The sequence below is a fragment of the Aspergillus wentii genome (genome assembly GCF_001890725.1).
Source record: "Aspergillus wentii DTO 134E9 unplaced genomic scaffold ASPWEscaffold_4, whole genome shotgun sequence".
Classification (NCBI taxonomy): domain Eukaryota; kingdom Fungi; phylum Ascomycota; class Eurotiomycetes; order Eurotiales; family Aspergillaceae; genus Aspergillus; species Aspergillus wentii.
This window is the reverse complement of record NW_024467835.1, coordinates 815,926-826,982: the sequence shown is the minus strand read 5'-3', so window position 1 is coordinate 826,982 and position 11,057 is coordinate 815,926. Positions and strand designations below refer to the sequence as shown.

The 11,057-nt window shown below is 48.1% G+C and overlaps 4 protein-coding genes across 4 annotated transcripts in view; 3 read left to right on the top strand and 1 right to left on the bottom strand.

Moving 5' to 3' along the window:
- The window catches only part of ASPWEDRAFT_51166 (uncharacterized protein), a gene marked incomplete at both ends in the record, with an annotated part of 995 nt that extends 301 nt beyond the window's left edge, over positions 1-694 (bottom strand). Inside the window, 5 exons of the mRNA XM_040837558.1 lie at positions 28-108; positions 201-346; positions 403-419; positions 472-582; positions 636-694. Of these exons, the coding sequence (XP_040688613.1) occupies positions 28-108; positions 201-346; positions 403-419; positions 472-582; positions 636-694 (414 nt within the window). The remainder of the gene's footprint in view (positions 1-27; positions 109-200; positions 347-402; positions 420-471; positions 583-635) is intronic.
- A 2,051-nt stretch (positions 695-2,745) lies between these two features.
- On the top strand, positions 2,746-4,440 carry ASPWEDRAFT_40060 (GNAT family N-acetyltransferase). Its single transcript, XM_040835237.1, has 3 exons — positions 2,746-3,835; positions 3,905-3,987; positions 4,069-4,440. Exons 1-2 carry the CDS (start codon positions 2,943-2,945, stop codon positions 3,972-3,974), a joined length of 963 nt encoding a protein of 320 aa, XP_040688612.1. The 5' UTR covers positions 2,746-2,942; the 3' UTR covers positions 3,975-3,987; positions 4,069-4,440.
- Positions 4,441-4,974: 534 nt separating this feature from the next.
- Positions 4,975-7,489, top strand: drs1 (putative ATP-dependent RNA helicase DRS1; the record flags this gene model as incomplete). Its single annotated transcript, XM_040833021.1, has 2 exons — positions 4,975-6,726; positions 6,785-7,489. The coding sequence occupies 2 exons, from the start codon at positions 4,975-4,977 to the stop codon at positions 7,487-7,489; spliced, it is 2,457 nt and encodes an 818-aa protein (XP_040688611.1).
- Positions 7,490-8,189: 700 nt separating this feature from the next.
- On the top strand, positions 8,190-10,913 carry ASPWEDRAFT_40057 (2-isopropylmalate synthase). Its single transcript, XM_040835236.1, has 4 exons — positions 8,190-8,376; positions 8,467-8,611; positions 8,740-10,308; positions 10,373-10,913. Exons 1-4 carry the CDS (start codon positions 8,369-8,371, stop codon positions 10,568-10,570), a joined length of 1,920 nt encoding a protein of 639 aa, XP_040688610.1. The 5' UTR covers positions 8,190-8,368; the 3' UTR covers positions 10,571-10,913.
- The last annotated feature ends 144 nt before the right edge of the window (positions 10,914-11,057 follow it).

The following is an 11,057-nucleotide window of genomic DNA, read 5'->3' as shown; positions in this document are numbered from 1 at the left end:
AAAAAAAAAAAAAAGAGAAAAACTTACTTGACGAACTTCATCTTCCGTCATGCATCCTTCGACATCTGTTTTGTTTAGGAATATAAGGAGACTTGCTCCCATGAGACGCTGCAGATAAACCAGCGTCAGTTCCGGATCCAAGGCAAAAACTTTGCGAATAACGAGTGGTGAGGTTGACAAGCGGGGATGGGCGTCTGTACCTCTTCAAGAAGTAGACCTGCAAGCTCTTCTCGACAATCATCTGTTCTCAGACGATCTGTCGCATCTACTACCCAGATCAGAGTATCTGTTTTTTCAAAATAGTTTTTCCAGTATGATCGCAGGGTCTTTTGTCCCCCGACATCCCCTAAGCGACAGCAGAGTCAATGTAGGTTTGCGGGACCACAACCTGACTTTTCTTACAAATGTTCAGTCTGTATCTGCACAGATATCAGCTACTATTCAAAAAGTATGAAGATGTGAATTTCTTACCCCATAAAATCAATTGTTTTGATGATGAAGCCCAGTGTTGGGCTGACAGTTGTAACGTCCTCATTCATAATCCGCTTGACGATGGTTGTCTTCCCGGCATTATCAAGACCACTGCCGCTGCTTGTTAGCGAAACCAACCAGGTTTTCCCATTTGAAGACCATACAGCATCAATATTCGCATCTCTTTGTCCTTCAATCGGGCTTTTCTTAGTATGGAAAGCATTTTGCCTGTTTGTCTGGGTGGCGTCGCTGGATGGTAGATAGTTGCAGGAAGATACTCTTTTCCCGCCAGAGACAGCGGAGCATCTTGAACTTCTAACAAACTGCATTTGGAACAAAAACCAGCAAAACGATAATGATAGTAATGACTTATATTTAGGTTAAAATTATACATGGGAATTGCTTGTTGAAAGTCCATTTATTTCTTTGTAATTTCTTTTGCTTCTGTTTGCTGTAGAGGGGTCCAGTATCAGCCTAGACCCTTTGCCCCATCCATTCACTCTGGCTGGCAGTGAATGTTTTGGTCTTATCATTTTTCCAGCCCTAGCCACATTGAATATTTTACGCCAGTAGGCAGTTGACAAAGACCTCTAATCCCTCTCACTTCTGAGCCTTTCTCAACCTCAGCTTCCTTATGTTTGTAGAAGTTATTCTACATCATTACCATAAGATTACTTGCACTACTATATCTATTCCCAGTCCTCTTTATCTGGAGTAAGTACATATCATGATAAAGAGAGGTTTAAGCAAATGGCTGATATTCTGATACGTCTTTCTTAGGTTATCAATGCGATCGACTTGAGCTCTCACTAGCAATCATGGATAAAACCAGTCGATATAAGGCCAAGCCAGCCAGAGTGAATGGATATTCCACGGCTCGATTCTACAAAAGATGTGGTTCTTTTTCTCTTATCCCCTCTCGTCGGTCTGGCAGCAATCTTCCTGAGACTCTGGCCGACTCATCCAAAGCTTCGCCAGTGACGGAGCAGCAAGCAAAACCCTCCACTGGATCAGTGACGGAGCAGCAAGCAAAACCCTCCACTGGATCAGTGACCACTCAATCATCTCTTCCTGAACCCTCTACCTCATCACATCCTCTTCCTGTCGCCTCAGCCCAGGGCTCGAATGTCAGCAAGTCTAGCACATCCCCAGCGGAACCTGCTAGCGCACAGGAAAATAAGGGAGAGCAGAGTCTGCAAGGTCCCAACAATCTACCAAACATTCCTAAAGCAGACCCTCTGGGACAAAGGAAGCCTCTAACTAGCCACAAAAACCAGCCTCGCCTGAAACAGAGAGTAGTGAAGACACACTCGGGGTCACCAGGTGCTCAAAGTGAATTCAAACAGCCAAGGTATCCTTCTGAGAGACAACCTCCTTCCCCCTCATATTCGAACTCGTATCGAGCCTCTTCTTACGAGTTTAAACCATCAAAACTAAGACACGAGGTCGATTCTGATACAACTGACAACAACCCCACCACTTCCACCAAGAACACCCCATCAGGTAAGCCACATCTTATTATATTTCTCGTTGGAGTGAAAATTGACAAAAGACAAGAGAAACCAGATTCCAAGCCGCGCAAAATGGCTGACAGTGACGCCTCGGATGAAGTCATGCTGCATCGTGGCTCTAGGTTCAGAGGCATTAACAGAAGATCTCGGGGTACCTCGAATAGACGATCTCAGAGCCGAGGTCGACGTGCCCCAAACAATGCCATACCTTCATCGTCAGGGCCTGGCACCTGTGAGCAGTCGGGCAGTAAGGTCACCAACACCAAAAATGAGACCCGGGGACAGCACCATAATAACGAAGTGAGCTCTTGTAACCCCTCTTCCGATAGCGGTCCCTCTCAGCAGAAGGTTCAACCCATGCGCAAGGGAGATTCAATCAAAGTTGCACCTCCGGACGCTTTGGAAGAGCTGAAAAGACTACGAGAGGAAATCGTCGCACACGCACATCAGAATCGTCTTAGAGATCTTGACTACCCTACTGCAAATCCCGAGGCTCTTGCCAAAGTTAGAGATGGTTCAGGGACAGATCCAAAGTCAGATGTCTACCAGGAGCTCGCAAAATTCCGTCTTGTTCCAGGAAGCACAAACTTAAGCAATACATCATTCCCCAGCTCTCACAATACGTCCGCGTCTTCTCAAGGATCGGGTAGCTTTTCGCCTGGGCTTGAGAGGTACCAGGCTCAGTGGAATTCGTATGCCGAAAGTCCTGCTGTTTATCCTATTGTAGAGGATGGACAACTTGTTCTTTCATTGGAACCAGGCCCCGATCATCAAAGCACACAGCACACGCCACGTCATGATTTTAATCTTCAGGTAGCTGAGATCCGACACACCAGACTGGAGCAAGCTCCCGAAAACAAATGGGTAGATGCACTTGCTGCTGACTGGGAGTATCGTCCTCGAGCTTGCTCTAGCTTTGAAGCCTTCCGTGACTGGTTTCGTCGCTGGTTAGACTCCACCATGGCCATTTCTTGCGAAGTCGATATTAATCACCAAGCTTTCTTCGATGGTACTGCACACCCAGATGGTACACAATCGCTTTTCATCCCGAATATTGAATACCCGGTCGTGTTTCTAGATATGGAGGATGAGAAAACGCGCCTTCATCACCATGAAACCGTGGAAGGGTACTGTCACAATCTGGAAATACACATCAAAAAAGAAGCAGAGGAGGAGCAGTCCAGAAGACAGAGAGCACGCACCGTCTACCTTGAGGGCGCCAGAACGCCACCAGAACCCAATCCAAACGTCCCCCGCGCGAACGTCTATCTCCGCCCCGTTGAGATAACTGATATCCCAGAACTGATTAGTATCTACAATTGGTATGCCCATCATACGACCCTGAGTGTTGATGTCGAAGCCGTCGATGAAGCAGAAGCTCTTCAACGTATCGAAGATTGTCGAAGCCAGAGATTACCATTCATTGTCGCCGCCGAGTGCAGAGCTGGACCGGTCCGCGACCCTAATGCGACTCCGGAGAGAATCCTAGGCTACGCGCTTGCTACTGACACTCTCGGACAAAGGAGCACAGGTAGATTCACTGTGGAACTGGAGCTCTTCGTCAGGAACGAATTCCAGCGCCGGGGCATTGGAAGATGTCTCATGGACAAACTTTTAGAAGTGTGTGACGCAACTCACATCCCAAAACGGGGTTATTTCTTCCGTAACAATGCAGAAGAGGAGACTGGTTATGATTCTGGGGGTCGTCGCAGATTGGCCCGCCTTTTGTTCACTATCAGCTACCCAAATGACGACCGCTATCGCTACCAATGGGTCCAGGAATGGCTTGAGAGAGAATATCAATTCAAACAGCAAGGCTTACTCAAAGGAGCCCGGATAAAGTTTGAGACGTTGTGAGTTATATTCTATCATGCTACGCACCGTGAGATGAAGATTTACTAATTAATTGCTTCAAATAACAGCCTCGATGTCAGCTATCTTGTTCGAAATGTCGGATACAGCGAGGGCGGTTCGTCAAAGGTTAGGTTCTAAGGTATCAAAGACGGTCAGTCCTCAAATCATAACAAAACCCCCCGGCTGTCTGTTTAAAAATTGCCCAGGCTAATCTAAGATCAATGTCATTTAGACTTGCCATTATCTTAAGTGACTTGCACCACACCAGTCCTGCTTATCGCAATTGTTCAGCAAAAGTTTCTCTTTACTTGGTTTACACACATCATCACTCGATTCAATCTCAAAGGCAGATATCCATTTTCATTTGGACTCTTCGACGCCTGATTTTCACTTTGTCAACGAAGACAAATTGACATCCAAATTTGAGATGAAATGAGATTCGATCAGTTTATGGTTTGCATGCTTTGACTTCTTTACACGGAAAAAAATGCGGGGGAAAAGGACCGAAAAGAAAAGAAAGAAAGAAAAAAATATCATTTCCACTCGATCATTTTTGTCATTTAGTTATTGTTTTAGCTTTACAAAGGATAAAAAAGAATTAAACCCAAATTGCTATTGTCGATACTTTATCGAGTTTGTCTGGGCGTCTGTATCACGAATATATACCTCATGCCTGTTATTCTCAACCGATAGTACTTATGCAACCACCTTGACAAGAAGAGTTTTATATATAAGTAGTGTCGAAAGCTTTTATAGCCAATACAGGTGCCTATTTATCACATCTTTTACAAATTTCACATACTGTTATCTCAACTTCTAGGTACCTTAAGCAGCTCTCGACCTCATGGAAGAACAAGAAACCCGACCAATCAGAAGAGCCCATTGCCAACCCGCAATTTTTTTTTTCTGCCGTCCTGAAATTATTCACCGCCCCCGCAGCTCGAACTTTTTTTTCCAAAAGAGAAAAAGCCCGAATTATCGCTGGCATTGCGACAGGTGAGAAATTTCATACTGAGCCGTGTGGGAGGAATCAAGGGGATTTTATTATTCCTCTTTTTTTTTTTTTTTTTTAACATATTCTCCATCAAATCAATTTCTTTTTACCCCCGCGCATATTACCAGCCTTCGTACCCGGAAGATGGCTCCCAATACCGCGGCGAAGAAGCGGAATTCCGCCAAAGACGACGATTTCGTGCTGACGCTATCGGACGATGAGAACACTACCTTCGGCGATGAGGGTGAAGATGGAAATGACGAAATGGAGGCAGAGACAAAGTCCGCCGGAACAAACAAGCGCAAGAGAGAATCCGCGGAGACTCCCAAAGGCGGAAACAAGAAGCAGAAGCAGAAGGAGCAATTGAAAAAGGGAAAGAAGAAGGAGGATGCTCCTGAGCCTGAGGAAGAATCTGAGGAAGAGGAGGAAGACTTCGGCGGCGAGGATGACGGTGCTTTGAACCCCGATTTTGAATTTGATGTCGGCGGCGCTGCGAACCACGGGGTGACCGAAGGCTTCGATGGATGGGGCATGGGCGATGCCGATAATGAGGCTTCTTCTAAGGGTGGAGATAAGAAAGCGGTTGATATCGACGACATCATTTCGAGGAGGCAAGCAAAGAAAGAGGCCGAATTGAAGAAGAAGCAGAAGAAGATTCAAAAAGAGAAGGAGGAAGAGGATGACGCTGAGTCTGACGGGGGAATGTCCGTGGATTTCAAAGATGATGAATTGCTTGCCGATGATGGGTTTGGAATGGGAGCCGACGGCGAGGACGAGAGCGAAAACTCGGAGCAAGAAGACGGCTCTGATTCTGAGGACGACGATAACGAAAAACAGAACAGTGACGCCGAAATGGATGACGATGATGATGCTGCTTCTGATAATGATTCCGTTGCTACTCCAGTCCAGCACCCCGACGATGTTGCTTCTGATAGGGAGTCGGATGTTGAAAGTGAGGTCGACGCCGAAGAAGAAGAAAAGCGCAAGGCCTTCTTCGCCCCCGAGGAGAAATCCGATGAGAAATCCGGTACCGAAACAACCAAGAGATCATTCCAGGAATTCAACCTATCTCGCCCAATCCTTCGAGGATTGGCCGCTGTCGGCTTTACGAACCCAACTCCCATCCAGTCGAAGGCAGTTCCCGTGGCCCTTCTTGGTAAGGATATTGTCGGTAGTGCGGTGACAGGTTCCGGAAAGACTGCAGCCTTTGTTGTCCCCATTCTTGAACGTCTACTCTTCCGCCCTCGGAAGGTCCCAACAAGTCGTGTCGCGATTCTGATGCCCACTCGTGAATTGGCGGTTCAATGTTACAACGTGGCCACCAAGTTAGCCACATTCACTGACATCACATTCTGTCAGCTTGTCGGTGGTTTCAGCCTCCGAGAGCAGGAGAATCTGTTGAAGAAGCGACCTGATGTGATTGTCGCTACCCCCGGACGTTTCATCGATCACATGCGCAACTCGCCAAGTTTCACAGTAGACACGCTCGAAATCTTGGTTCTGGATGAAGCAGACCGGATGCTGGAGGACGGTTTCGCCGATGAATTGAACGAGATTTTGACGACTATTCCCAAGTCTCGACAGACCATGCTTTTCTCGGCCACAATGACCGACACTGTCGATAAGCTTATTCGGGTTGGACTCAACCGTCCTGTTCGATTGATGGTTGACGCCAAGAAGAACACCGCTGTGACCCTGGTCCAAGAATTCGTCCGGTTACGACCAGGACGGGAGGACAAGCGCTTGGGATCCCTTCTCCATCTTTGCAAAGAGATCTACACTGGACGAGTAATCATCTTCTTCAGACAGAAGCGCGAGGCCCACAGAGTTCGCATTATCTTCGGACTTCTGGGACTGAAAGCCGCAGAGCTCCACGGTAGCATGAGCCAGGAACAGGTATGTTATAAAATTACTGAATTGGATTTACAGAATGAGAGGCTAATGGACTCTACAGCGTATTAAAAGTGTCGAGAACTTCCGAGATGGCAAGGTGGCGTTCCTCTGTGCAACCGACCTGGCCTCTCGTGGTCTGGATATCAAGGGCGTCGAAACCGTCATCAACTACGAAGCACCCCAGTCCCACGAGATTTACTTGCACAGAGTTGGTCGAACTGCCCGTGCGGGCCGTTCCGGTCGTGCATGCACCATTGCGGCGGAACCGGACCGCAAGGTTGTCAAGGCAGCTGTCAAGGCCGGTAAAGCGCAAGGGGCCAAGATTGCTAGTCGGGTGGTTGAAACTGCAGTTGCAGATGAGTGGGCCAAGAAGGCTGAGGAACTGAGTGGGGAGGTTGACGAGGTTCTCGAGGAGGAGAAGGTGGAAAAGCAGCTGTCACAGGCCGAGATGCAATTGCACAAGGGTGAGAATTTGATCAAGCACGAAGCGGAGATCAAATCGCGGCCCAAGAGAACCTGGTTCGAGACTGAGCGCGAGAAGCGACAGGCCCGTAAAGTGGGAGCTGAGGAGCTGAATGGACCGGGTGCAGCCAAGTCGAAGAAGGACAAACAAAAGCTGAGCAACAAGGACAAGAAGAGACTGGATGATACCCGGCAGCGTCTGGATGGAAACATCGGATGGAAGAAGGGCAAGACGGATCGGGAGGCACCGAAGCAGCAGGGCAAGGACAAGAAGGGCAAGAACGCAAAGAAGGGGAAGAAATAAACGAGAAAAACATGGGCACAACAATTTAGGATATCAAAAGGCGTACTTGTGTGAATAGAATTGAACTAGATTAATTCAATCAAAACTGTGAATATTTCCGTCTTGATCTGTGTCAGATTTTTTTATTTCGACCTAGCCATACGCCCGTGGATATCCATGATTCCATCCTATGCAATCTTCTTCGAGTGTATCGACTGTGAGTATCCAGCATTACCCCTTTAGGAAACCTCATTGACTTCAACTTCCAGATCGATGCAGAGCGAACATCCGATAATTGCCGAGGATAAGCGAGCGGCAACGCGGCTAAGCCCGGGCTGTTGGTGCCTCAGGCTGCCACTGCTCTCCGGTGTCGGGGATGAGTTTTGGAGGCTTGCATCATCAAGGGAAGCGCTGTGTAGGACAGGACGAGAGGGCAGAAATGCACGGCATACAGGGGGCTGAACAGGAAGAGCAGCAGATCAGATGGAATGTGATGATTGTATCATGCCCCATCTCATTCTATCCACCAACATGCCTGAGTAATCCTCCTCCTCGTACTGGACGAAGCATCCAACGGTCCATCCAGACTCCAACGGCCAATGATGACTCCAAAGGACGATCGCCGCTGTCGGCGTCTCAGAGCAAAAAAAATGAAAAAAGGCGGAGCGTCATTCATCGATCCATCCAATTCAATAGTAAGTGGGAGGGTCCATATTATTCCCTCTTCTGCTTGACTCACGCCCTACACTTGGCCATCTTAAATACTACTTCTGCACTGTGCTGTGTTTCTCTTCATCGACCTTTTCACTTTCATACACTGGATTAACTTCCTTTCTCTTCTGTCCCTTTTCCTTTTCTTTTCTTCTATCTTCTGCTGCGGGTTCCGCACCGTACGCCGCCATGCCTATGTATGCCCCTCTTTGCTCCCCGCCTTTTCAACATTTGATTCTGGTGGTTTGATTCTCTGCACACCGACAATTTTACTGACTTCGGAAAAGGTTGAAAGATCCCTCGACAAAATACAAGCCGTTTAAGCCTCTGCATCTGCCAAACCGTCAATGGCCTAACAAGGTTATCGACAAGGCCCCGCGGTGGCTGGCCACCGACTTGAGAGATGGCAACCAGAGCTTGCCCGATCCAATGGTATGACTATTCCCTTTGAAATTCGCTGAGATTTTTTTTTTTTTTTTTTTTTTTTGCGGAAAGGAAATTGATGAGACGTCAATGCCTGGGATTTATTGGGGTCAAGCTAATATCGTGGTTGTATATAGGACGGTGACCAAAAGTTCCGCTTCTTCAACATGCTCGTCGATATCGGATACAAGGAGATCGAAGTTTCTTTCCCATCCGCATCCCAAACAGACTTCGACTTCACCCAGCGCGTTGTCAAGGCTACTCCGGATGATGTCTGGCTGCAGGTTCTGTCGCCGTGCCGTGAGGACCTGATCCGTCGCACTGTCGACTCCCTCAAGGGCGCCAAGAAGGCTATCCTGCACATTTACCTCGCCACAAGCCCATGCTTCCGTCGAATTGTATTCAATATGGACAAGCAGAAGAGTCTCGAGATGGCTGTGCGCTGCACCAAGTACGCTCGCTCCATCACCAAGGATGACCCAGCCAATGCCGGCACCCAGTGGCACTTTGAATTCTCTCCGGAGACTTTCTCGGATACCGAGCCTGAGTTCGCCGCGGAGGTTTGCGAGGCTGTCAAGGCCGCTTGGGAGCCTACCGTGGAAGACCCCATGATCTTCAACCTTCCCGCAACCGTGGAGATGTCGACCCCTAACGTGTTTGCCGACCAAATTGAGTACTTCTGCTCGCACATGACCGAGAGAGAGAAGTTTGTTGTGTCTATTCACCCGCACAATGACCGTGGTTGTGCCGTCGCAGCTGCTGAATTGGCCCAGATGGCTGGTGCTCAGCGTGTGGAAGGTACCTTGTTTGGAAACGGCGAGAGAACTGGTAACGTTGACTTGGTTACGCTGGCCCTCAACTTGTATACCCAGGGTGTCAGCCCCAATGTCGACTTCTCGGATATCAACTCGGTCATTAAGGTTGTGGAAGAGAGCAACAAGATCCCCATCAACGAGAGATGGCCTTATGGTGGCCAGCTGGTTGTCTGCGCTTTTAGTGGCAGCCACCAGGATGCGATCAAGAAGGGCTTCAAGCTGCGCGAGGATGCCAAGGCCACTGATGAGAATGAATGGCAGATCCCATATCTTCCCCTGGACCCTCAAGATATTGGCCGAACCTATGAGGCAGTTATTCGTGTCAACTCCCAGAGTGGAAAGGGTGGTGCCGCTTGGGTTATTTTGCGTAGCTTGGAGCTGGATCTCCCGCGCGCACTGCAGGTTGAGTTTAGCAAGATCGTTCAACGGCAAACCGAGGCCGTCAGCCGGGAGCTGCGGCCCAGCGAGATTACCAGCCTGTTCGAAGAAGCATACCACCTCAAGTCTAACCCACGCTTCAACCTGGTCGACTACAACATCACAACCGACCGGTCGACATCGCCCGCACCCCCGGAGCCCGGCAAGGCTCTCAACACCAAGAACCTCAAGCGTCGCTTTACTGGTATCATTGAAATCGACGGTCTCCAGCATGCTATGACTGGTGTTGGCCCTGGTGCTATTTCCTCTCTGGCACAGGCGCTCTCTACTCTTGGTATCGATCTCGATGTCGTCGACTACAAGGAGCACTCGATCGGTCTGGGTAGAGATGTCAAGGCTGCTACATACATCCAGTGTACTGCTGCCGGTAGCAAGGAGCAAGTCTGGGGTGTTGGAATTCACCAGGATGTTGTCCAGGCTAGTTTGATCGCTCTGCTGAGTGCCGCAAGCTCGGTAAGTACCCATGTTACCCGGGAAATCCATCGTCGTGCATATTTCTAATTACCATGCCCAACAGTTCCTCACTTCCCGTTCCGGTTCCCCTGCTCCCTTCCGCCCCATTCGCTCCAACACCCTCACGGATGAGGATATCCAAGCCCTTGAGCTCTTGAGCACTTCTAACAATGTCCCTGCCCCTGCCGCAACTGCGTCAAACAGCAATCTCAGCCCCAAGGTCAACCTGGATGCGCTGACAAAACAGGCCGAGAGCCAGTAAATTTGAAGAAATATTTGATTTTTCTCACAACCATGGATCTACACTCGGGTGAATTTGGAAACAAGCATGTTACAAAGGACTCGACAAAACGAGTAGGCCATGGAAAGGCATGATTGTATAAACTGAAATGATTTTAATGGTAATGAGGGTGTTTTTTATTCATTTCTTTATTTAAAAGGCCAAAAACACTGGGTGTGATAAAAGTTAGTTTCAAAGCTAGGGCGGGTTAAATTGTTCATTTATTGCACATAGTGAATATACTGCATTAAAATGTCTTCAAAAAAATAAAAATAAAACCCCTCATACTGCTTCGTAAATCCCATTAGCTTACAGAACTAATCAGGCACCGAATTTTAAATGTTATTAAGTTTTAGATGCGCATATAAGACACAAGGAACAAATCAAGCATAAAATGTATATATCGAATATGTAGCCACGAAAAAAAAAAGAAAGGGCATATATAGATACAAGTCTGAATATGCATAGG